The following is a 27,534-nucleotide window of genomic DNA, read 5'->3' on the forward strand; positions in this document are numbered from 1 at the left end:
GAACACTACTATAACCTTTAATAACAAAATCTAAAGTAGGTTTGAGCCATGTCTCCTGAATACAGATTATGTCTGGTTTCTTTTTGCATTGTTTGACGAATCCGTTAAATTCTTGTCCATTTGCCATCAGACTTCTGGCGTTCCACTGTAAAATTATCATATTACACTCTCCTCTGGTCCTCCTGCCTTCCCCTCCCCTCCAAGTCTTTTATTGACAGTTTCCCAAGATATATCTTTAATGCCAAAAAACCTCTCTGCTCCTTTCACAACTATTTTAATTTTCTCTGTTTTGTGTTTCATCTGATCTGTACAATTTATGACATAGGCAATAAACAAAATCATCTTCTCCACTGTCAGTCCTGTACGAACTCCCTGTAGATGTATTACTTCTGACGTTGATGGTCGAAACTTTTCTGTCCCGTCCTTTGCCTTTTGTACCCTTTTGACAGCCTCAGCGTAACTTAAGTTGTGAGCTACTTTGACTTGCTCAACCTCCACAGCCTTCTTCCTTACTTCACACCCCCCATAACTCACCCTGTGCTGTCCCCCATAGTTACTGTACACTATCCCCACATTCGTCATATCGGTGTTCCCCTCCACACTTGGGGCACCTCTGTTTCCCTTTGCAAACTGCAGCGATGTGTCCGTATCTCTGGCATTTATAGCACCTGAGGGGTGGTGGCACATATGGCCTAACAGGAAAGCTCATGCAACCTATTTTAACTCTGTCCGGCAGGACTGCCTCCTGGAATTCCAATCGAACCGACAGGCTACTCACCCTCTCCCCATTAATCGTTTTTAGCAGTCTTTGTACTTTGCTGACCTCACCACCATTAATACATCGCTTGAGTTTCTCCAGGTCCTCTTCTACAGGGATACCCGTAATCACCCCCCCCGTGTCACTTTGTTGTCTCTTAAGATCCTTTTGTCTCCTACAGTCTTCCTACAAATACTTTCAGCATTCAACACTTTATTTTTTTGTTCTTCTGTCTTAACCACTATCAGCAAGTTCCCATCTCTGAGAATTTTAGCCAGCTGAACATCTCCAAACTTCTTTTGCAATTCTCTAGACAACGCTATTGGGTTTAGTTGCACATCCTCATCTTCCTTCCTGAACTTTAGAATTATTTTGAATTCCTCCCTCATCGTTTTCCTCCGGACAACTCTGGAACCCTCCTCCGAACTGTTCTCCTCCAAGCTCCGTTTACTAGGGCGTGCTTTATGTTTGTTAGCGTATTTGCGCTCTCGTACTCGTGATACGTCATCAGTCGGAGACCAAGTACTGTTCCAATTGGCAATGCGCATCAAGCCGAGAACGCGAAAAAGTCCCGGATGTGTTCTCGCTCCGCCCGTTTTATCGAGCATGCATCGGTGTGGACTTGTGTGGACTTGGTACAGCTAAATATCCCAGAATGCATTTCGTCCAAAACTCAAACGCGGCAATGGCGGACGAAAGGGGCTAAAACTTTAAATATTACTCTTTCTGGGTCACAAAATAAACTTTTAAGTTATTTTCAAGCGAGAATGTAGCTGTGTAAACTTCAAATATCTGCTCGATTTATCAAGATATCATATATTTCCAAACGCAGCGCTCCGACGCGTTTTCAGAGACGTCTGTGACCCGCCAGCTGCATAGCAGACAGCGAGGTCGAGGGGATTATTAGAGCCGGCGAGAACAGCGGACTCCCGGCACATCGTTTTCAACCCCCGCCCGCGGTCTTTTCTCTACTCAGGTTAAAGAAACCCCAGCAGCTGTCTATCGTATTGAGTGTCCACTAAAATAAAAATAAAAGCGTTCTAACATCTCACCTGCTTGTTTTTATTAAGGTATGTACATGTACACTATTTTTATTAATAGAGATTTCACTACTGAGGTTAAAAATGATATATAAGTCACGTAGATCACTTCTAAATGTTAATGTTTGGTTTATTTCAGTGTTTTATTTGTTCCTGAGTAAACCGGTTTGGCTGTGATTAAAGTTAAGCTTCATAACATGTTACTCACAGTTAAATTAAGAGGGGACGGCAGTAAAAACTCCGGACCTGTGACATCATCAAGTACGCAGGTGTTCCAATTGTACAAATCGCGAGTCCGTGCTCGCGTTCTCGGCAAGTCCGTACTCCCGTGCGTTCTTGGCCAGTACGTACTCGCCGAGAACGCGAGTACGTACTCACGTACTTGAGAATTGAGAAACGGCCCTAGTCTGTGTCCCAAATAAACTCGCCTCCTCTGTCCTGCTTCTCCCTCTTCCTGATCTTCTCCCGCCAGCAAACGGGGTCCAGTCACCAAAATCCATATCATCATCCTCACCCACCTGAGACGCCATTCCAGCCAGTCACATACCAGTTTATGCCCAACTGCCAAAGTCCGTGATCCAAATCCGTAGTCCAAAGTCCAAAAACTAAACGATTCACTTAAACCGTATGGAATGTACGCTTCTAGCTTGTCGACCGACCGCCATCCGCCTTGTGCATTCACACTCATCGGAACCTCGCCTCCACCCTCCAGTTACCCCCGAGCTGTTGAGCTACCTGGGCCACGAAGTCTACACCGCCAAGTCCTTAAAATTCAGGGAAATGAAGGACGCATTTGAGGGCCACATTTCGAGCAGCCTTTGAATCGGGACAGCCTTCGGCACGTCGCTGTGACGTAATCGGCCTTAAAATGCGGCCTTTAAGGCTGCAGACCCTGAATAGGGCTTTGGAGCGTGATGTCACTGGAGGTGGGCCACGCCCCCTTCCGCCATGACAGTAGGCTAGACACAGGATACAGCTTCAGCTATGGTTCGTACGTGTTGTGTTATCAGTTGCAGCGTTTGATCACACGATCGTGAAGGCAAGAAGCTGGATAATGGGCTCTCTTTTCATCGTTTTTCAACCTGGAGGCAACGTGAGGGATCCCATGTACCAATATTACTAAACAAAGACGTCAGGCTTGCATTGCAGCAGTGAGAGGAGCGGATCGAGTTCTGTGCAATCCTCAGCTTTTTGTTGGTTGGGTCTCTGCATCTTCTTTCCGGTGAGTTCTAAATTAATTCATATCACTATTAAAATGCTTTTAGTGTTATTTTCAATGTGCTGAGGTCATAGATAATGAGATAAAACATCCTAATGTGTGATGCTGCAGAACCACGTCATGTCATCATGTCGATTGAGTAGCTTATGATTTAGCATTATTGCAGGCAAACCAGCATATGAAATGGATGTAACAAATCCCGACTGGGCACCAACACTGCTCATGGGCCTCTAAAACATACTAAATTGCTCTCATTGTACACTAATCCGCACATAACTTCCAGATGAATCACACACCTGTCATGTGCACTAATTTTATCTTACAGGCTTTTATGCAGCTGCAGAGTCTGAAGGTGTGCCCGTGCAGAAGTAATCGATGAAGATCTGACAGAAGAACAACAACAAAATTACAATGTCATAGCTGTGGACAGCAGTTGTGTTGGACAAGTGGAGGTTGAGGTACCACCTGTAAATGTGGACAGTGGTGATCGGACAGACAGCATCACAGAAGCTAAAGGGCAGACGAAGCATTGTGTGTGCAATGAACAGGGCAGAGCAGAAATAAACACAACACTGCTTGATAAGATTGTTAAGGTTTGCTGTGTTTTGGTGAATATGTGCCCCAGTGTGGTTGTCAAACCAGCGCCAAATGAAACTTGCTCTTGTTGAGTATTCATAAAGCTGTTGTGTTGCATGTGTAGTTCATTGTAAATAATTGTACTTTGTGTGAAGTAGTTTCAATAAAACAGAAAAGAATAGTATACATGGTTTTTTTTTTTATTCTTGATCTTATCACATGTACTTAGCAAGTACATAAAAATGAAATGCAAACTATTTACATGGCAACACACAGCTGGCATCAATCTTGAACCACAAAATGAAACATTACAGGCTATTTAGAGCAGCACATTGTTTGGAGAAGTATTTCCCAACAAGTTCAGGAAGACACACTTTAAGAAAGAAGTCTTGTGCTTGCTTTAAACGTGATTCCCAGAAATCCACATCAGGGAAGATGCGTATGACAGAAGGTCTCTCTGTGTCCACACAACGAGGTCACAGTGCAGTTTCATTCAGTCGTTGTGAGTGCAGTACCTGAAACACACAAAAACCACTTTTAATAAAAGGTCTGTAATGAACCAAGGCTAATATAGATGGGTTGGCTGTACGTGCAAATCAAAAACTGTAACAAGGAAGTTGTTTAGAAAGTTATCATGTTCAAACCGACTTACCTTTGTCTTAACGACAACGTACAGTTGTCGCATGGCGTGAAGGCATAAAGATGGACAAATCTTGCACCCAGCCGTTCGTGAATTGGATGTGGGCCTCCAGGGTAGGTCGTCTGGGTTTCCACTCCGCTTCCTTATTTCATACGGGTCCACATTACCGATGCACGCAATTTTTTGAAAGTACCGTCTCTTGGCGTCTGGGCTCAATCGGTCGCGATACAGCCCTTTGTCTGTGGAGTCAGCGCATACACAGCAAACCAGTTTAAGAATTATGCTTATTATTATTAATAAGAACCTTCAGACTCTGCAGCTGCATAATAAAAGCCTGTAAGATAAAATTAGTGCACATGACAGGTGTGTGATTCATCTGGAAGTTATGTGCGGATTAGTGTACAATGAGAGCAATTTAGTATGTTTTTAGAGGCCCATGAGCAGTGTTGGTGCCCAGTCGGGATTTGTTACATCCATTTCATATACTGGTTTGCCTGCAATAATGCTAAATCATAAGCTACTCAGTCGACATGATGACATGACGTGGTTCTGCAGCATCACACATTAGCATGTTTTATCTCATTATCTATGACCTCAGCACATTGAAAATAACACTAAAAGCATTTTAATAGTGATATGAATTAATTTAGAACTCACCGGAAAGAAGATGCGGAGAACAAACCAACAAAAAGCTGGGGATTGCACAGAACTCGATCCGCTCGTCTCACCGCTGCAATGCAAGCCTGACGTCTTTGTTTAGTAATATCGGTACATGGGATCCCTCACGTTGCCTCCAGGATGGAAAACGATGAAAAGAGAGCCCATTATCCAGCTTCTTGCCTTCACGATCGTGTGATCAAACGTTGCAACTGATAACACAACACGTACGAACCATAGCTGAAGCTGAATCCTGTGTCTAGCCTACTGTCATGGCGGAAAGGGGGCGTGGCCCACCTCCAGTGACGTCAACTCCAAAGCCCTATTGGGATACAGCCAGAGTGTGAATACACAAGCACTTGTGAGCTAGGATTGGGGGCGGGGCTGAAAAAAAAGACTTGCTAAAAAAAAAAACAGCTGCAAAAGTCTCAACACTGGTACAAGGCTGCCCCCTGGTGTAACGGCTTTCATTAGATAATCAAGATGACTAAGTATTTGTTGCTTTGGCTACTTCTAATTTAGTATATTTACCATACAATTTATTTTAATTTTTTTGTAATTTATTACAGTTTTTGTAATATTAATCCATCACTTTAGATATTATTATTATTAAAAATGGGTACTTTTGCTTTGTGTGTGAATTTAAATACCTTAGGTCAAGCATCCAAAGCTTTGGACATGTGTGGAGGAGGAATAGTGGATATGATGAAAAGAAAATGTTGAGAATGGCGCTGCCAGGCAGGAGGAAAAGAAAACGATCAGAGAAAAGGTTCATGGACGTAGTGTCCACGCTCATGACCCTGGTTTGGATAAGTGAAAAATACTAGGTGCAGGAGGTGGCTTTGTTTATCGCAGTTCATCGTTGACATGATCAGTAGGCACAGGGCTTCACCAAAAACTATACAATTTCTAACAAAATATTTGGATTTCCCTTTGCACAGCCACCTTGGTCCTGTCTTTTTATTTAATTTCTTTCTTTAGCTCATATTGTGCTAATATTATTGTTTTGGTTAGTTCTCTCTTTTCAACATTATTTTTTATTCGGCTTTTCTTCGATGTCTATTTTTAGTGTGTGTGTGTGTGTGTGTTGTTGGGATTTAGAGATTCTTTTATTGCTACCATATAATCTGTCTTATGATAAATGCATTAATAACATGTTCTACAGTATTATTTTATCAGTAATATTTCTTACAGGGTTCATATTGCATTGAATATATTTGTCATCACATTGACCTTTCTATTTACAGGTGTAGTTATGATCATTTTATACACATTGCATATCTGTGCTTGTTTAGAGTTGATGTTCTATCCAAGAGGGTTTTAAGCTTCACTGGTGAGAGTGTCCAGGTGATACATGTTGAGGGAAGATGAGAACATAGCAGATTAATTGCATGCATGCTTACAATACACATATTAATCTAGTAGCAGGCCTGAGCGAAGGCCCAAGTGTCTTCTGCTTCTTATTTGAGACCTGCGCCAATTCAGTCTACTTAGTGATTGAGGACGAGGGTCAATTATTAGCCCTTAGAGGCCCTGAAGCTTGAAGTTATTACCTTAAAAGGAAGGTGTTATCAAAAAGAGAAGTTATATGTCTGTTTATAGTTATTAGAGATGTACAAGATGTACCCTTGTCTGTTAACAATGACTGTACACAATGTATTTTTGACCTGTATTGACGTGTATGTGGGGGTGTGATCCTCTATGCTATAAAACCAGAACCCAGTGTATTTTTGTCAGAGCAAATAAGCCATATGCTGATGATTGTTCTCCGTTGTCAATAAACTCATCGTTTGATTGCACTTTTCTGGAGCCTCCGTCGTTTGTTGTCTGGTCTGCAGTTGATTGATCTCGCTTCAGTGTGTGTGTGTGTGTGTGTGTGTGTGTGTGTGGAGGGGGGTCATAGAAACGTTGTCTTTCAGAGCTCGTGCTTTTATTTTGAAGGCTCGTCTTTCAAACCGGAACAGACAGCAGAGGAAGTTTCCGCACATCAAAGCAACAGGAAAGCAAAGCCATAACGAAAGGTAGGAAACAAAAGGCATAAACAAACTGAGCTTCATTCTTTTACTCATAGTCGGTGTTTGTCGGTCTGTTACAGCCTTTAGACTCACTATGAAAAATGTGTTCCGCGTCTGTTTTGTTGTTAAACGTAAGGCTAACTTTATCAGTGCCACTGATAACTTGGCTCAGGAGTTTGGCGTTTGAGGTCCTTTGTAAACATGATAAAGATCAGTAAAGTCAAATGAAACCTGACTAATAAACTATGATTGGGTTAAAAATAAGGTATCACCCCTGTTGGAGTTTTTAAAAAGTTTTTAGGTCTTCTCCGGAGGGCCACGTTCAAATTGATTTTCTAAGTAAAGGGTCAAGCACCCTAGTGGTGAACTGAAACATGTTGCTAAATAATACAAAACTTTACGTGTCAGATCAATCTACAGTCAAAAGTTTGCCAGACAGTAAGAAACTGAAAATGTTTTCAGACGTACCAGTTTCTTATTGCATAGACCAGTGATGAAACACAAATCATTGTGCTGCAAATACAGGGTGTACTTCTGACCCAGCTGGAATATGCTCCAGCACCACCACGACCCTAAAATGGATAAGGACTTGCATCAGTATATGAAGAAAATCTTAGCCCACTATTTACTATTTATCAACGTTTGCATTGTCTTATGAGTGGAGTCTCCAATACTGGAAGTGCGTTAGATATGAGGTTGTTTTGGAGATTGTGTCATTCATTTTAAAACAGCATGGGGTTGACTGAATGGTTCGTTTTCTGCCTTTAGGCCGTATTCTGCCCTGTGTGTGATGTCTATGTAAGATTTGTCTTGCTGCAAAAGTATTCTACTGGAATAAACATTTTAAGCATCTGATTTGTATTTTCAAGCTAACATTTTACGCGCTGTCCCTCATGTACATTTTATATCATTCTTTATTTATACTTTATACTTAGTGTTCCTTGTTTTAAGTCCTCATAATTTGTAATAATGGTTGAGTTTGGTGTTTTAGGTCTTATTTGGACAGTTTTTTGCCAGTTGTAGTGGTGGTTGACTGACAGTTTTAACCTCTCAACTTATAACGTTAATGGTTTATTTTAGCTGTTTAACATATACTGCCCTGGGGCAGGATTATATCATTCTACAGCATAGTATACATTTTCATTTCCATGTAGATGATCCCAAGCTTTAGCCATCCATAAAGTTAGATGACACACAGTAATTAGCTAAACTGCAGGAAAGTCTTAAAGACTTGGATAACCTCCAATGTTCTGCTTCTAAATTCAAATAAAAACATTTCATCAATATTAATTATTGCTAACTATAAAACATTGATAACCATTACCTCCTACCTTGGATGTTTACGTTGAACACTAACAAAATTAGTTACTTTGTAGTTTGTAGCTGATGATTGATGATGGGCTATGTAAAGACTGCTAGAATATGTTGTAATTCAAAATCTTGCATATTAACATATTAAGCACACTAAACATCTATGAGCAAATCTAAGCATGTAACTGATTTTAAAAAAGATGGCACCCTGCCTTTGAAATGTCATAGACCCCACCTTTAGTACGAGGCAGCCTAAGTGCTGTCTTTAAGTAAGCAGGAAGCTGGATTTACACTATGATCATCTGACAACAGATGGAGGCTGTATTGACTTTAATCTATAATCCAGAAATAACCTAATATTTTACATTTACTGCTCAATAGTATTATCCAGATGTGCAATGGAAAAGAGTCGAGCATTGCACTTTTCACTCTGACTTTTACCCACTTTGTATTTATGTCTTGCAACTTTTTAAAGGATTTGTCTTTCTGTAATTTGGCCTGGGAGGGGGACACATGAGTTAGGGACTTCTTTTGCAGTCGTCATTTTCTGCTTGGGTGTTTTTGCTTGGTTTGTCTACTATTGAGTTTCCTGGCTGTTCAAACTTTTGGGCAAATTTGGCCTTGAGTAAGTGCATCACTGATAATCTGTAAGCATTTCTGTCACATATTAGGTACATGGACATTTTCCCAGAATGCCTGATAAGGTTTCTGCTGTTTCACAGTTTATCACTGTCTTTCACAACCTTGATTTCTGCAAAAATTTAAACAACAAAATGTTTAAAAACAACACATACAATGGTTTTCAAATCTCATTAACACATATGTGCTTCACAGGATACAGTCCTCAAATGCAGGTTAAAGCATGCTCATGAAAAGAAGGAGCCACTTGTAATGGGCTGAGGCAAAGTGGAAAAACTGTTCTGCGGTCAGATGAGTCAAATCTGAAATAGACAATTTGTCCTTCTGAATAAAGAAGACAAGGACCATCTGCCTTGTTATCAGAACTCAGTTCAAAAGCCTGACAGTATGGAAGTGCATTAGTGCCCATGGAATTGGCAGCTTGCACATCTGGAAAGGCACCATTGTCATCAAAGGCAGGTTTTGGAGAAACATGTTAAAAAAGAGGGGACGCTCACAGTGGTAAACTTCAAAATCAGTATCAGTATCACAGCTACCATAGGGCGTGTGGTAGCGTTCACCCTCGACAATTTGCCACAGGGCCAGAATAAAACCACTCAACCAAAAAACAATAAATAGAATAAATACACTCAGGCTCTGTTTGATTAAGCTCAACATACTGTCTCAGAAGAATCAGTGGGATCTGAAACTCAGTTTATTTGAACTGCATCAGTTTAATCCCATTGACCAGAAATGACAGCAAAACACGTTGTTTTTCAAAATAAAATAAAAAAATTAAAGAAAGCTGTATTTCTGGTATGTCACTAGTCTCTCTTCCTCATCTTCCCTCCTGTTTTTCTCTGTGAGTGTGATGGAGCAACACTGTGTTGGTATGTCATCTGACTGTAAATGTACAAATATTAATGGTATTAATGGTTTGCCCCACATATCCTCCTGAGAACCAGCCTATTAATTTATGAGTTGTTTTGTTTGCTTTGGTTGCATGTTTTCATGTGTGATAGCAGCAGGTAGCAGGAGAGTGTGGTTGCAATCTGACTTAAGGGGTCAGATCAGACAAAGAAAACCTCTTTTAAAGGGATGCACAGGATGTAGCAGACTGTTAACTTCTCACTGTGCTGTCTTCGCCCAGCTGTTTTAGACCTAGGTGCAGCTGCACGGTGTACTGACCGTGAAACAAAACTGAAAGAGGAATCTGGTGCAGTCCCTGCTTTCAGCATACCGTGCAGGATATCAAAAACTCAGGGCACGTCAAAACAACAAATTTCTATTACATGGGGGAAGCCAACGGCAAAGCAGCAGCAGTTTGAAGGTGTTTCACACCTGACAGACTAACACTTCTGTCTTTGTATGTTTGTGAGTTATAACTTTTTCTTAAATCTGGTGGAGTGACTGAAAAGCTCAGGTAACAATGCTTTGGTTTCTTTCTTGCTCACTCATTATGTTTTGTCTGAGAGCCATTATGTAAGATAGAACCAAAGCAACATCCTTCTAGCCTCTATTTGCAGAAACAAACAGAAACATAAGGTTTTGCTAATATCATTTCAATTCACCAGTCAAAGCTTAATGCACTCTGAGCTCAAATGAGAAGAGTGAAAATAAATTAGGAATAACACCAATACTTTGTTTGTAAGTAATGGTGTTTTTAAGATAATCTTGGGGCTTCTGTCATTTATTTTTCTGCTAATTTATTTGCCACATCATATTTTATAAACGCTCAGTTGATCAGCAAAGTTTAAATCAAGTCTGATATTGAGAGAGAAATAGGATAAATTTAATTTAACATTGGTATCGGGTAAGTGTTCGATATTGGCAGTAACTAACAGCCAAGGTATATATCATATTGGACAGGGAAAGGTTGCACTGGTGCATTTCCAGTGTTATATATTCAAGATTAAATCATACTGTTAAGTGTAAGAAGATAACACACACCAATAGAGTGTGAAAGAGACAATGCCGGTCTCTCTCTCCAATTTTTTTGTCTTGGTAGAGATCAATTCAATTTCAATTCAATTTTATTTATATAGCGCCAAATGACAACAACAGTCGCCTCAAGGCGTTTTATATTGTACAGTATATCCTATAGTAATAGATACAGAGAAAAACCCAACAGTCATATGACCCCCTATGAGCAAGCACTTTGGTGACAGTGGGAAGGAAAAACTCCCTTTTAACAGGAAGAAACCTCCGACAGAACCAGGCTCAGGGAGGGGCGGTGCCATCTGCTGCGACCGGTTGGGGTGAGAGAAGGAAAACAGGATGAAAGACATGCTGTGGAAGAGAGACAGAGATTAATAAGAGGTACGATTCAATGCAGAGAAGTCTATTAACACATAGTGAGTGAGAAAGGTGACTGGAAAGGAAAAACTCAATGCATCATGGGAATCCCCCAGCAGGCTATGACTTTTGCAGCATAACTAAGGGAGGATTCAGGGTCACCTGGTCCAGCCCTAACTATATACTTTAGGAAAAAGGAAAGTTTTAAGCTTAATCTTGAAAGTAGAGATAGTGTCTGTCTCCCAAATCCAAACTGGAAGCTGGTTCCACAGAAGAGGGGCCTGAAAACTGAAGGCTCTCCCTCCCATTCTACTTTTAAATACTCTAGGAACAACAACTAAGCCTGCAGTACCAGAGCAAAGTGCTCTAATAGGGTGATATGGTACTACAAGGTCATTAAGATAAGATGGGACCTAATTATTTAAGACTTTGTATGTGAGGAGCAGGATTTTGAATTCAATTCTGGATTTAACAGGAAGCCAATGAAGGGAAGCCAAAACAGGAGAAATATGCTCTCTCTTTCTAGTCCCTGTCAGGACTCTTGCTGCAGCATTTTGGATTAGCTGAAGACTTTTCAGCAAGTTTTTAGGACACCCTGATAATAGTGAATTACAGTAGTCCAGCCTGGAAGTAATAAATGCATGAACTAGTTTTTCAGCGTCACTCTGAGACAGGATATTTCTAATTTTAGAGATGTTGCACAAATGGAAGAAAGCAGTCTTACATATTTGTTTAATATGTGCATTGAAGGACATGTCCTGGTCAAAGATGACTCCAAGGTTCCTCACAGCATTACTGGAGGCCAAGGTAATGCCATCCAGAGTAAGAATCTGCTTAGATACCATATTTCTAAGATTTTCAGGGCCGAGTACAATAACCTCAGTTTTATCTGAATTAAGAAGCAGAAAGTTAGCGGCCATCTAGGTCTTTATGTCTTTAAGACATTCCTGCAGTTTAACTAATTGGTGTGTGTTATCTGGCTTCATGGATAGCTAGAGCTGGGTGTCATCTGCATAGCAGTGAAAATGTATGCTATGTCTTCTAATGATACTGCCTAAGGGAAGCATGTATAATGTAAACAGAATTGGTCCTAGCACTGAACCCTGTGGAACACCATAGTTGACCTTAGTGTGTGAAGAGGACTCTCCATTTACATGTACAAATTGGAGTCTATTAGATAGATATGATACAAACCACTGCAGCACAGTACCTGTAATACCTGCAGCACGTTCTAATCGCTCTAATAGAATATTATGATAGACCGTATTGAACGCTGCACTGAGGTCTAGCAGGACAAGCACAAATCACGCAGATGTTTCCAAGTTTCACACGATCCTTTTATTTCCCATTACTCTTATAGATGCATCTGGAGATCAGCACACTGCAGTCCTATTCTAAAGGCTGATCTAAAGAATTCCATGCAACAGTCATAACCTCTGATCTCCTCCCCCTACAGTAAAACACTCCCACATAGGAAAAACACTGGTACAGTGGCCAGGGGTGCTGACACCCTGACCCCCATCTCCTTTTAAGATAGTGTGCGTTTGCCCTTTGTCTGCCCCTCACCCTCAGTAACTCTTGCTTCCCGCCCTGCCCTGGGGGTGGGGGTTGATTGCCCTCCTGCCTTGCACCCCAATTCTTTGTTCCCATTCCAGGCCTGTATTCTTACCCCCATTAACCACCATAATATACCCCCCCTTTATGTTTCACTAAAGGCCTTTTCCACAGCGGGCGATTTGGCTTGTCACTGTGGAAAATGCACAGGTGTTAGTGTTGTAGAAGAATTTCTTTTATGTATGTATTATTCACATTCTCCAAAGGTCTCAACGTCTAACACATTCATGCCATTGAACAGCCGGGTGATTGTATCTCAGGAAGTTGGAGGAAAAGCAGACAATTCTAAAGGTAGTGGAGCCTTTTGTCTCTTCAACCACTGTAAGAGATAGTGATAGAGATAGTGTGGAGACCAAAGGTGTGAAAACAGCTGTGTACTGCCTTTTGTTTCTGTAGGAAGTATTTAAACTCAGGGCCATTCTGGGCTCAAGCAGAGACTCTGCCAATCGACTGCCCAGCAATGTTGGCTTCTCTGACCAAGCTTGGGTTTTTGTTCTTTTTTGATTAAAGAATATTAGCTACTGCTCCCCATTTGTCTGCAGGCTTTATTAAATGGAAACTTCCACAACAGTGTAAGCGCCTCTGGTCTGTTCAGGTGGTGTGTTCAGAAAACTTTTTTCTTGGCAGCCATTTTTATTTCCCATGAAATGAAACTACTAAAGGAATTAAGAGTGTCTCATTGTGGGAGATGATCCTGTTATATCTCAGAAGTCAGGTGGTGTTGATGTGTGCACTTAGTGTAGGAAATGAATTAATATTCAGGGTTGCATAATCCAGATTAGGCAACATAGAAAAAAATGTCACGGTTGTTCAGGTTATCTTATCCTCAGACAATGTAGCTGTAAGTGGAAAACTTATTTATTTTTTAAATAACTTCCTTTCTTGGCATCTGAAATGGGATGTCTTTTATTCATCTTGCCACATTACATTATGTTTTGTTTCCAAGGAGCCAGACTGTATTAACACTTTTAAGTGCTTTTAAGCAATAGTTTTCCACACTTTCTGAAGGTCTTTCAAAGTTTTGCTTTGGACATTGGCTTCTTTCACACTCATTTTCAGTCCAGTCTTTGTACCTGACCATTTTCAGAGGTGTTTTAAACATTTGCTAAGTCACTTAAGACTGATCTATGAATTATTCACGCATGAAAAAAATTCACACATAACAGACAGGTTAAAAGACCCATTTTAAAATAGGAACTTTTTCACAAAAATATATTTATAATTTCTTTACAATCTGGAAAAAACAAACAAAGCTAAAGATAAAACTGTTTCCAGATATAAAATTGTGTTTTTGCACCAATAAGGTAATTCCCAAAGAGCTTTTAGCTGAACACTTGCCATACTCTGACAATGTATACAGTGTGTCCTTAAAAATTTTAGGAAAGTGGGAAACTTACAAACTAAAAACTAGGAAAACACATCTGACACAGGACCTAAGAGATACATCTGGAACTTCAGCTGATCTATCTACTGCTTACTAAAGCCTCATCAGAAATGGTCTCAGGGGAAGGGTGACTGTCAGGATGCCAAATGCGGAAATGGGGAGGAAAGGCTGAGGTATGCCAGATTACACAAGAACTGGACTGGAAGTCAGTTGCAGTGAGTCTTATGGAGTGGTGAATCCAAACTTGAAATTTTTTTGTTCAGCCCGTCATCAATGTATACACAGGAGATCACGAGAGAGGTATAACAGTCGTCTACAGTCGTTTACAGCTATCTGTAAAACACGGTGGAGGTTTTCACGTGGTTTGCGACTGCATTTCAGCCAGTGGTCATACTCAATATTGACAATTAAATAAACCCTGTGTTTGCCTTATTCTGTATTTTCATGTATGTTTATATTTTATTCAATAAATATCTGTATGCAATTTCCAATTTTTCTTGTGACAAATTGAGAATAGAACAGTAAAATTAGCTGCTTGGTTTTGGATCACAGCTGATCCTTGTTCTGCTTCAGAAAAGTAAACCGGTCTTGCATCTGCTGATTTGAGTGCAGTTAGAACTTAAAGATCTCCCCAGAAAGGAAATGCCTCTCTAGCTGCAGTCCAAAAGGTCAAGTTGGAGTCTGTCTAGTCGTAAGATGAGATCTTCCCTGTGAACGCAACTGCACAATATTGAGGATTTCCACAACCAGTTGCCAGAGATGGTAGAGGCCAAGGCTAGCTGGTTAAAGCTTTTAGAATAAGAGAGGGGTTTGTCCACTAGTAAAGTGATCATAATTAGCATTGTCCTTTCTTACAGATAGAAATTCAAATACTTTGTCAGACATACTTAGGTGGGTCTCATTGAAAGAAAGACTAAATAAATGTATTCTCTATGCCATATGATCTTCTTTCTTCTCTTCACCTATCATTTTATGCTTTTGCCTGCTTTGCTTTCTTTCTGTATTTTTTTTTTTTACTAGAAAAGACCCTGACATGATATTGATGACATAATTTCTATCTGACAGGGCTGAGCAAATCAGGACAAGACCATGCAGATGATGAATTCCATCGATCCAAGAAACTGACGCCCACACCAGTTCAATAACACCATTTTCCACTTTTAATTTTTCAACTTTTTGTTATTTTTGAGGGATAGTATCTCTTCTTCTGCTCCAGGGCCTCAACCAAGGCCAGAACACTGAGAGCTTCCAGGGATCTCACTAGTGATTGAGGAGAAGTTACCTTGGAGTTGACTCTTTTGAACGTCCACCTTGCACTGATATAGATAAATAGCACTCTTGTAGTTGCCTGCTGACCTACCACCTTACCAACAATATTCAGCACGTCATCTCCATGTTTAACTGCAGCATCCTCCTTCCTGACTACCTCAGCCATACATAACCTTCTGGAGGGTGATAAGATCATGTCCCATCCCCTGGATAACACCCATGCCTCTGGGAACCGAAGTTCCAACCATGGGCAGTATGGACTACCGGATGTACATGCAAGTGGGGACCCTAACAGGTCTATGACTCTGGCTGACTCTCAGGACAGTCATTTTACTAGCACGCCTAGAGATGAGTTTCATTCTTCAATCACTGAAACAAACAATCCAGTGTCTTCACTCTCTCAGAGACTCTCTGATGTTGATAGTGGCATGGACCGGTTGCCAAACTACAAAAGTGAAATTGAGGATTCTTCTTCTAAATTCCATGCATCACCAGCTTCTTATAGAAATAAAAGCAGTCATGACAGTAGATTTGCTGCTCTGAGTGAAGGAGAACGTCATATCCAATCCATTCCAGGTTTAGGTGATTATGACTCTCAACTGCCTGACAGACCTGTGGCTGTGTCAGAGTCCAGGTACCCTCAGTACACATCAGAAGAAGCTGCTAACATCCTTTTGCATTTTGGACTTGAAAAAGAAGACTTGGAATATCTGATTTCTTACCCCGAAGACCAGATCACCCCTAGCAACCTGCCTTTTATCTTACAACAAATACGCAATCAAAGGGGTACAAATGCAGTTCAATCAGAACCAAATCCAGATCTTCAGCCAACCACCAGTATGAGTAGAAGGGACAGGTTAAATACAAAAACAGGAGAAGAGATGTGGCAGGATGAAATGTCACCTACTGTTCAACCAAGTAAAGTGATTGACTATGGACACACTGCCAAATATACTGTAGATGAGATTGGGAAGAGCACTGACAAGAGAGCTAGCAATGGTGGGAGTAGAAGTGTGTTGATGATGGACTGTTATGAGAGTAGCAGCCACAATAGAGAACCACTCCAAAGAAGTATGATAGAAGGGAAAACCAGTGCGATGGTTTCACCATGTGACCTGCAGGATACTGTTTCCAGTCTGAGCTCAGTCCAAATCTGTGTGACTTCTCAAGGCAGTAATGCAGCTCAACAGATCCAACCAAGCCGGTCTTCTCAAGAAATCATCAGCTCTTTTTCTCCATCGAAGAAGGACACAGACTCAAGATTTCCTAAGATGTCTGAGGTCTCCAGGCTAGTTCTCTTTAAAGAACCAGAGACATATCAGCAGTCAGCCTTAAAAACTCAGCCACCTCTAAGTGTGGTCTGTGTTGTGCATCCCAATAATGATTACATTCACACCAAGGAAGAGAGTACAACTCAAGAACAAGACTCTAAGGTTGCTGAACCGATGAACAAGAAGCAGCATAAGTGGACACAACAACAGCTAAGAAGGCAGAGTAAACAGATCATGAATGCTGCTGCAAAACCAGTTTCTCAACTTTCTTCCCCCCGAAGCACCATAACTATTCCATCTTCCAATAAGCAGTGCTTGGCAAACAGGGAGCTTTCAAAGGCTCTCCCAACAAGGGCCATGAAGCAAGACTATGCTGCAGCCACACCAAAAATCTTTCCACATACCTGTTCTCTGTGTTTACAACAATGTGCTCATATGAAGGTGGGTGGAAGAGTATACTCTGTTTGCCCTTGTTTAGGAGGACAAGTTTTTTTAAGATTAGGTTATTTTGATTGAGTTTTAATTTCATCTTCTTTTCATTTGGAAGAACTGATGGCTATTTGTTGAAAAAAATCTATAAATGGTACTTTCAGTTGATTTTAAACATTGCTTCACTGAATCAGTAATATTGACAAAAGTATTCCAGTAAGGTGTGCACCACAAGCTGTAAGCTGTGTACCCGTTAACAAAAACAATATGAAATTTTGTACCAATATAAGGAAAGGAACAGCTCATGATCCAAAGAATGTCACATTTGACAAACATTGTAGAGGAATTGTGTGGCTACCGGTAGAACGAGGAGAATAGTCTCAGTGACTGCTGATTGAGGTAGCAGATGAATTAATTGTACAGTGCTGTACTCCCCGCTCAATTTTTAGCCAAATCAATACTATAACAAAGTGGCAATAAGACAGAACTTTTCTGCTACCAGTTTGTGTGTGAATGGGGTCGAATTAGCAATTATATGCCATCTCATTGTAGTAATATGCCAATCAACTGAGATAAATGATAGAAAAACGCAAATCTGTTGCTGTCTATATAAACTGAAATGTACATAAACCTGAATTTACATTAAGAGTTCAGCCAGAACCTCATAATTCTGAAACAGATGTTTCCTCCACAAACAGATGTAGTTGCTGCAGGGTGGCAATGTAACTCCAAGTCATATAGGGAACAGCTTTTATGTAGGACTATAACTAGAACCGTTTCCCAACCTTACTGCAAAGAAATGAGTCACAGGCAATTTGTGATCATGGGTCAGTCAGGATATTGCACACTCAACCTCTGGGAAACCAACTACTTGGACCAAAAAAATAAATAAATTAAAATCAGTGCAATCACTGGATGGCCAGCAGTGTTTTTTTTTCTCCCCTGCTATTTTTACTACTGCATTTTAGTATTCATTTTAGTATGACTGAGCTATAAAGGACTTGAGGCCACAGTTGTGTTTATTTGTGTTTTCAGATGGTAACTGAACTTAAGGCTGGGGGCATTAAAACTGATAACACTACATTTTTTCCTGTTTTCTGTGTCTTAGAATTGGATCTTACACCAGAATACCAGCATTCATACTGAAAACCGCAAACTCCTCCGGATACAGTCAGTCTTTCTTCCTTTTAACTACAAATTTTAAAGATCTTTGTCCTTTTTTTGATTGATTAGTGAAAATCACAGTTTTGTCCAGACCTTGTGGGGTAGACTCGACAGAAACCTCCTGATGTAATTTTATTTTACTATTTCTAGGGTGTGCTATATGTTCCATACCTTAGGTCCTCTAAAGCAGTTTATTTGACAGAATATGAGCCACCCAAAAACATTGTTGATAATCTTTAAGGGTTAATTAGTTCTTTCAGAAGCCATTCTTTAGGATTCTGTAGTTGCTTTTGGTTTTTAATAGTTGCTGTTTTAAATAGCTTTTCTAAATTTCATTTTCATCCCACAGGTACCCAGAGTGGGATGGTAGTGTAGTACCATTGTCAAGGTAACAATATTTGTCATCAGGCAAAAACCAATCACAGAAGCTTTGCAGCATTTCCTTTTTATTTGTTTACCCGTTCATTTCTTTATTAATATCCTTTAGTGATGTAGGCACAGAAAACAATCCCACGCCTTCCACATCTGCTGAAACTTCTCAGCATCGTCATCAGAAAACCAGACATGAGAGTTCTCGCTCTCGCTCACATAGCCCACGCCAAAGGCATGGCTCAAATGGAAGAAGGGCTAGCCCTAGTAGCTATTCTTCTTCTCATTCACACAGCCCTCACAAACACCACCACAGCTCTGAGGGTAGAAGAGAGAAAATCAAGAGTGGATCACGATCCCCACACAGCTCCAGACATACTCACAGGTACTCACTAGTTGTAGACAAACATTAATAACAGCATTTTTATATGTCAGAAATATTGCTAATATCGCTTTCAGCCGTTTTGTCATTTTTAGAAATTTTGAATTTGATTTGTCCTTCCAGCTCACCACGTTATAAAAACCCCAACTCCTACCGTAATCAGTCAGACCTGAGGAGCCATGAGCAACGGTCTGACCCGAGGAGAAGAGATGAAAAACTTAGCAGAGGCCTTAAAAGACGGCCATCAATGGAGAGGTCATCCCCTCAACTAAAGAAACTGAAAAGTACAATGAAGCTGCAGGACACTCCAGGTCTGATAAATTACAAACATTTTGTATCTTATAAGTTAACCAAGTGCACAGGTTGGTTATTCTGTGGTTAATTTTCACTCGCCAAACACAAATATATTACTAGTTTGTACTGTAAAAGATAGAGGAAGCCAGCCTCAGCCAGAGATCTTTTGTGTTTTCTTTAAAATTGACTTAACACAAGTGATTTATTGTTATTGTTTTCAATCAAGTGTTCTCTGTAGCTCTGTATTTAATCATATTGGACACCTCCTTTGTAGTGTGCAGTGAAAGGCTGTTTTTTCTGCCATCGTTGTCCCTGCAGATGTTCAGTGTTTGCCCGAACAGCCTGACTCAGAGATGGTGGTGAAAAATTTGGCTCCTGTCCTACTGGCTGAGCCATTATCAACTGCTGCCCCTTCATTGTCATCCTCCCGTCCAGCAAGGCGGGAATTGACTTCCAAGTCCTCTGAAGCTAAACCTATCTTCCAGAAGAGATTGGCAATTTTCTCTGCAAAGCCTAAGGTTGGTGTGTTTGTTTGGTTATAGACAATTAATGTATGGTAAATTTGTTTATGTGAGTCACTGCTCGATGCCTTGATCAGTGACAAAAATGTGTCAGGAATTGCTGCTGATTTTGTAAAGGCTGGACACCGATGTGTTCATCTACAACAAATAATATATTTAAAAAACAGCTGGATTCATCCTGTCATGATCACATCTATATTTGGCGTAACTTTGTCTTTCTTCTGTTTTGTTTTGTTTTGTTTTGTTTTGTTTTGTTTTGTTTTCATAGTGTGATAAACCTTTACCTCCAACCATGGTGAGGCTGGAAGGGATTTATGATTCAATTTCATACAATGATGTGGTTGCTGCTGTGGGGTTTTTTGGAAAAACCAAGTCAGTTCTATTGTTGAGGACCAAACTGCAGGTATGTACAGTTAGAGTAAAAAGAGTGTGTATGTCTTTTTGCTGTAATAGTGTACCATTTCATCTTTCCGCATCAGCAATAATAAAGTGTGTGATAGGTATCAAAGTTTAATTACGTGGGAAGTGGTGGAGCATGGAAAGAGGAAGAAACGAACTAAATGATAAATTTGCAATTGCTTTTATACTGATATTGGAGATGATGGAGTGCCCTTCTACTTTGCTTTTGTTTTGCTACTTGGCATAAAATTTTTATCCTAAACATCTTTGCACTGACATCATTAACAAGGAACTGCTGTTTGGTCTAGAGTGTGCTGAGCAGTCAGTATTCTTAATGAAGCTGGTTAATGACTTGCATGTATAAATCCCAATCAGAATTTAAGGGCCATCTTGAAGTTGTCGAATCTGTTTCAGAATGTGTCAAACAAAACGTTATAGATATTAAAGGTAAAGTTACTTCTACAGGTAATTACTAAAGGGTTAAATTTTCTGTGTTGGAGTATCGTTTCCTGCTCTGGATCAACATGTGCAAGTTACTGTTGCAGGGCTAAAACAGCACTTCAGTAACTCACTGGACGTGGCTTTGAAAGGCTTGAGACTTTAGAAAGAAAGTGAATAAATGTAACAATGCCTAATTCTAACTAAAGAAAGCAGGCTTCCAAAGACCTTTTAAATTTAGGAATTTGTTAGTGAATACGTTGTGAGCTGATGTTTTAATAATTGTAGTGAGCAATCATCTTGGATGTTTATATATAGGCGGTCGTGTGCTTTGAGAAGGAGGAAGATGCTGAAAAATTGAGAAAAATAAAGAACCTCAGTGTGAAAGGAGTGCAAGTCGCTGTTGTGAAAGGAAAGGTATTTAACCTCTTCTATCTTTATTTGTCTTTAATTTGAGAGTATGCACAATCAGTAATCAGAGTAATCCAAAATAATTTTTTTTTTTTTTTTTTTTTAAGGATGCTGTTTCTAAGAGACCTCTTCTAACTTGTACAACAGAACAAAAGAAGCGCCCTCAGCAGTAAGACATGCTTCACATGTACTCTTTCATGTACTTTTCCCCCATAATTATAAATATTCATTTATACCAGCAGCATTGTGTCCTCTGTGAGAGGGAAAAAAATTAATTTGTTTGATTCAATATAATTAGAATTTGCTGTAGTTGCCGTACCTCCTTTATAAGTTGTACCTTATTGCAATCAATATTTAGTCCAAAAGTGCTTAAAGTTTCTTTTAATCACAGGAAGGAATCAGTATTATTAACTTAGATCACAGTTTGTTTAGCATAAACTCTGCAGGCATAAGAAGTCTTTAAAAATTACAAATCAGACCTCAGCCCTAACAGCACCAGATGGCTGCTCTTCACTGAGCCTGGTTCTGTTGAAGGTTTCTTCTTGTTAAAAGGAAGTTCTTCCTTCCCACTGTTGTCAAAGTGTTTTTTTCATTGGCGGGCCATCCAATAGTTGGGGATTTCTTTATTGTTAACTCTGCCTTTTAGATGTGGCTCCTTTCCACTTCATACACTTCCCCAAAGTTAAATTTAGGTTTTAATTGTTACTTTTTAAAACACCGGAGTAGTGAAGCAGCATGCATCGCAGAGGCACAAAAGCAAGTGGACTGAATGGGACTTCCACTTAGTAATCTGAAATCAGCAGTCCATACACACCTAACAAACAAATTTAAATCAGGTATACTTTATTTTATGTGCTGATTCCCAGAAATGTTTGATCGCAAATCATATGTTTGGATATAAAGCCTTACAAAGGAAGGACTGTCTGACAGAGTTGACCATATCATTCAAAACGTTTCCTTGTATTTCTCTATTTTTGTCTCATTTCATTCCATTTACATTTTTCCTTCACAGGCAATCTTCCAAGTTTGGTATAATTGCACCTCAAACCACTGAATCCACTTCCACAGGAAGGATTACCTCTCTGTTGGTCTCATTTTCTTTAGAAAATACGTCATCAAGGCAGATACTGAAAACAGCAGAAAACAGTAATGTGCCTGCAATAAGACGAGTGGAGTTGGTTGAGGCAAAAGAAGCAGCTTCAAAACTTCCATTCAGATGTTCAGAGAATTCAGAAATTCTGCCTCACAATGGTGGCTCTGAAAAAACAGCTGAGTCCAGTGAATGTGAATGTGAAACCAGTGCTATTGAATCTGTGGTTGCACCTATTGAGTCAGGCCAGGTGGAAACATTTACAAACACGAACGTTACTGAACCAAATAAAGTCACAGAAACCATCTCTCAGCTAAGCTGGTGCTCATTGGTGGCTTCTGAAGCAGAAACAGGCTCGATTATGGCAGCCCAAGAATCTGCAGTGGTATCTGACGACAAACACAAGGTTGGTGCAACAACAAGTTTAACATCTAATGAGATGATGCAGCAGGAGGATTTCACCAAAGCCAATGTTGAGGCAAAAGACACAGAACCACTGAAGTCTGGAAGTACAGGAGACTCCACTGTTACCTCCCTGACTGTTGGAGAGAAGCTGGACGAAATGTACACAAAGTTCACTTCAGGTTGTTCAGGTTTTAGGAAAGCACTAAGACCAAATGTAAGTTTTCTCTAAAACACTTACTTTCATCACTAAGTTTCAAACATGTGCTCCCATTTTACAAATATGTTAGGAGTTGCATCTCGTTCTTTAATACATTGGTTCAATCACATTCACTCTCATCATTCTTAGATGACACTCAAAGAAAATACCCCAAATAGTGTGAAGTGTAGTAATATACAGGTTATCAACAGGTTTTTAAAGACCTTACAACTTATTATGGGTTATTATTATGGGACTTATCATGGCATTATGGGCTTTTGAAAGAAGTTAAGAGTTATCAGGTTTCTCAAATGAGATCATTTGGACAGCCTAAGAGTTGTCCGCCATATTGGATATGATATAACCACTGAGCACAGACAGTATAAAACATGCTCACAAGGGAAATTTGTTCCACTACTACTTTGTGAGTGGTCCCTGGTGAAATCAGCTGCAATCGGTCTGCTGACTCAAAACCTCTTTACAGTTTCACTATTGGTAGCAGATTGGTGCAGTTTGGATGACAGATAGCAGCTTGTTTGCAAGCACTTGCTAACTACTAACAGAGTAGTAATAAAACCTAAGAAATTGGAAAGCAAACAATCACCCAATTCTGCGTTTTCTATCCAAAATCTGGGAAACTGACAACCTGCTAATATCAAAAGCTGAAGTCTAGAGTCTAATGCATTACCCCTACATTGTCATACATCAATAAGGCTGACGCCACTGGATGTTTCAGCACCATCAAACCTTAAGCACTGTAATTACTGCCAGTTGCACTGTAGATAACGTTAATACTGAGCTTTTTTTTTTTTGTCAATTCATCCACCTGTGTTCCAGTTAAATGAAAACAGGTGTCATTTAATTAGTATTATGCTTAAATATTTTATAGTCCTCTTAACAATTGCGTTATGAAAGGTTCATTGTCTTCTAGAGAGATAGATTTAGATTCACAGACTGACATAGACAGTCTTGTCCAGTACAATCTACCTTATGTAGCTTACATTACGCAGGTAAATTCCAAGTTGGTCCCAGGGAGTAACACTCCTTTGACCTTTGAGACACTATTATATCTTTGCAGATGGTTTTTGTAGCACTGGTCACCTCTGTTGTGAAACCTAAAAGCGTTTCCATCCTCTACTCATTACTGCAAACACATTACTCTCATTACACCTACCCCAACTTTATGGTCTATATAATTACGTCACAATATCCCTTCATTACTTACGCAATACGGAGATGGAAAACAACATAAGAACATAACACAGTAAACAATGAAGAGTGTACAAGTAATGTAAAGCTTTTACAAATGGGAGTGATGATTTTTTTTAAACAGACCTGGATTTATATGTATTTTTGTACTAATGTAAAAAATTTTAATATGTCAACTTTTTTAATCTAAAAATCTAAAATCACCCAAACCATCATTTTTTTCCAGTTTACAAATAAAGTGTTGTTAATCACCTACCTGCCAAAATATGATGAATATGCTGACTGCTACACAGAAGAGGAAGTTGCCAATCTACTCATCCCATTCGGATTTCAATATTTGGACGAAAACATCTACATTAGTCCTAAGATGCGCATGGTAGGCACCAGGTTTATTAATGCTCTGCATATACAGACATTCGACAAGTTCTCACAGGACTCTATGGAATCCTTTCATATATGAAGTAAACCCTATGATTTAGCAGAAATAACCTAAAGTAGTTACTTTCTCTATGACTATCAGTCTCTCACATTGTTTTGGAAGAATTTTGGCCCACTCTTATTTACAACCTTAATACAGTTCATAGAAATTTCATTTATGCACAGCTCTCTTAGAGTCCCTCCACAGCATTTCGATCCGATTAAGGTCTGGGCATTGGCACTGTCATTGCAATACCTTAAGTCTTTTCTTTTCTTTACTTCTACCTGTAAAATCTTTATAAACTTTTACTTTATAGAAATGCTCACACTTAGTGATATGATTTAATCGAACACTTTTGTTTAGCAGCACCTGAGTGCTACTTGTACTCTTAATTCCTATAAAAGCACCAAGGGTTTACTTAGTTTTTCATAGGACTTGGTAAACTTTCTTTTTTACTTTCACTTCTTTTGGCTGTATCTCTCCTTGTTCCTTTATCAGAGTTTGTAGCTGATTAGAATACTAATTAATGTGTTTTCTAAATTTTCCTTTCAGGCCTTTGTGCTCATGCCTACTGTGCAAGACATGCAAAACATCATCAGAGCCACAAAGAAGATCAGCTTTGTTCTCAATAAGTCTGCACTTCATTTGAAGCCCTTGAACTACGCCCTTCCAATGAATCCAGTAAGCAGAAGTGTAAAATACTGCTGGTTATTATTACGACATTTAAAAATGTAATTTTAAAACAAAGCATTTATATAAATTATCCGTGACCTTCATCCCATGGTTCGGTTCTATGGTTCTTATTTAAAGGAAGTAAGACTGAAAATAATTTTATATCTGTTTTTCAAAGCATTGAGCAGAATCAAATTTCATTAACAAATGTATGGTGTTTATCAGTAGAACTAGGCCAATGGTGTGACCTTTTCAGTCTGGGTTCATGTAGTGCCTGAGCAAAGTTGAGAGTCCGGAAATCTGGTTTAAAAAAGATATAAATGCAAAAACAGGGGAAGACACCTAATCAACCTAAGAATAAGATTTTTGTCAGCCATCTCTTGGATAAAAAAAAAAAACATTGTTTAACCTGTAGGCCATATAGATTTCGATTAATATATTACAATCAGAAAGTAGTATAGAAAGTAATGTCAGTAATATGTTTTATTTCACAATTTAAAATTGTATTTTCAATGCACTGAATCTGAAGTTTGTTAGTTTTTTACATTAGCTGGATATTTACCATTGCCACCTTCTACCTTTGTTTCTTTCAGATTGGATTTTATAAGTCTATCATGAAAAAATTGCCTTATGTAAGTAATATAGTATTATTATTTTTTTTAAATCTGAATTAAAATTACTGCTGGTGGTTTACAATTTATCACATTAAATCTATAAAACCATGGATAAAAGTTTTAGAAGTGGCAGAAATTTTGTTTTTCATACAATTTGTTTAATTTTCGAATAAATAAATACAGACTGTTTGCATGCATTTGATTTATTTGTCATTAAAAGTTTTTGAAATGTATGAAATACTTTTGATCTTTCTATCACTATATCATGGGAACGTAAAAATAATTTTATTTGTGCTAAAACCTTTGGAAACCATCAGCAGTCATGTTAAGTTGGAGAGAAGTAGTACTGATGTATGTGTGTCTCTGGTTAGTTTGAAAATGTACCTTTTCTCGAAGCAGGAGATGACTGATGACGGATCAGCAATAATCTACATCAAGAACATCTCACAAAAGGAAGCCAAGGATCTCAGAAAAGCTTTGAAAAAGATTGATTCTGTGAAAAACTATCTGCCTTTGCTCAACAAGGTATATACACACACACACACACACACTTACCTAGATATTCATGTTTAGGCGAATTAAAGGAAAACTTTTCTGTGCATCTTATCGCCAATATTTTTATGTGTTATCCAGGTGTTTGTCGAATTTAATTCAATTTATGATGCTGATCGACTCGGAGTTTGGTACAGCCTCCTCAGACGGGGCTTTTGCCACACGGTGTACAGGTTGAAAATACCACGAATTGAAAGCACATCACAACGTAAGTCTGTTTTTAATGACAATAAGAAAAATACACATAAGTTGCACTTTGCAAAAGTTGTAACAAATTTAGGTAGCACAGTACAATAAACATAGGTAACATGTGGTTAAGTAAAGTTTAGTAAAAAAGTTAGTTTACTGTTAAAAATAATGTTTTACACATTTTTATCAGTTATTTTGTGTTTGTGATTAATTTGGGCACTAAAAGTATTTTCATTCGTAATGCTTATAATTATTAATTTGTTATATTTTAACCCAAGCCTAATTGAAAGTAAAAAGCAATGATAAATATGCGCACCCTGATAAGTTCAAAAGAGAATTAGGGCTGCTGAAAAAAACAACAATTTGGTTAATCAAGACTTCTTTTCAAATTCTGATTTTTTCTGTCAGAAATATAACATTAACTTCAGAACTCTGAGATAAAATATTTAAAGGCATTTTATCTTTTTTTTTCTTTTTCTTTTTGTGCGGTGGCCTAAATTGACTCTGGTAAACATGCACCCCTAGATGCAACAGAGGGAGTTTGGTCTTTGGTATCTTGCCAGTTGTAGTTGAAGTTACACATAATGAGCATTATGGGAAAAGAAACCATTTGATTAGCAGCAGCAACAACAAACTAAAGCCATAAAGTGATGGTAATAATCGCAGCATAATTGTCACAAAGGAAACTAAAACACAGCTATTGTGCACCAATGTTTTTGCAATTCTTCAGATAATTTTAAAGCAAACAGTCACTTTATTTTTGCTTGTGCAGCACCCAGACTGGCATCCAAAGCATTGCCAGACACCAAGGATGTTACTGAAGGGGCAGTTGTCCCAACAACAAATTTTGGTGTTCCACAGGGCAGCACTTCACCATTTTGGGTCACGATGACCACTTATCCCTTTGTGTTCCCTACTGTCTCCCCTTGGTTCATCATCCCAGGTGAGAGAAACGGTTGAAAAACAGAATTTAACCCCTAAATATCCAGCGTGTGAGTGACTGTGACTATATTCATTTTTCATTAATAGATTTTTTGACTGTCAATGGACTAAATGACATTGAGGTAAGCTTGTCTTTTCATATCATCAATTTTGATTTATTTTTATATTAAATGT

At 39.1% G+C, this 27,534-nt stretch overlaps 1 protein-coding gene across 3 annotated transcripts in view; it reads left to right on the top strand.

Annotated features, from left to right (window-relative positions):
* The first annotated feature begins 6,846 nt into the window (after positions 1-6,846).
* The window catches only part of LOC116332046 (zinc finger protein 638-like), a 30,793-nt gene continuing 10,105 nt past the window's right edge, over positions 6,847-27,534 (top strand). For 2 of the 3 annotated variants that reach the window (XM_031754898.2, XM_031754899.2), the window contains exons 1-18: positions 6,847-6,910; positions 15,192-17,107; positions 18,204-18,265; positions 18,609-18,647; positions 18,747-19,013; positions 19,134-19,321; positions 19,623-19,822; positions 20,094-20,228; positions 20,981-21,079; positions 21,181-21,242; positions 22,086-22,782; positions 24,200-24,349; positions 24,944-25,072; positions 25,657-25,695; positions 26,074-26,202; positions 26,311-26,437; positions 27,191-27,361; positions 27,448-27,482. In XM_031754898.2, the coding sequence (XP_031610758.2) occupies positions 15,590-17,107; positions 18,204-18,265; positions 18,609-18,647; positions 18,747-19,013; positions 19,134-19,321; positions 19,623-19,822; positions 20,094-20,228; positions 20,981-21,079; positions 21,181-21,242; positions 22,086-22,782; positions 24,200-24,349; positions 24,944-25,072; positions 25,657-25,695; positions 26,074-26,202; positions 26,311-26,437; positions 27,191-27,361; positions 27,448-27,482 (4,047 nt within the window). In that variant the 5' untranslated portion in view covers positions 6,847-6,910; positions 15,192-15,589. The remainder of the gene's footprint in view (positions 6,911-15,191; positions 17,108-18,203; positions 18,266-18,608; positions 18,648-18,746; positions 19,014-19,133; positions 19,322-19,622; positions 19,823-20,093; positions 20,229-20,980; positions 21,080-21,180; positions 21,243-22,085; positions 22,783-24,199; positions 24,350-24,943; positions 25,073-25,656; positions 25,696-26,073; positions 26,203-26,310; positions 26,438-27,190; positions 27,362-27,447; positions 27,483-27,534) is intronic. The other variant, XM_039610225.1, reaches the window with a different exon arrangement.

The sequence above is a fragment of the Oreochromis aureus genome, linkage group 3, assembly GCF_013358895.1.
Source record: "Oreochromis aureus strain Israel breed Guangdong linkage group 3, ZZ_aureus, whole genome shotgun sequence".
In the NCBI taxonomy this organism is placed as follows: Eukaryota; Metazoa; Chordata; class Actinopteri; order Cichliformes; family Cichlidae; genus Oreochromis; species Oreochromis aureus.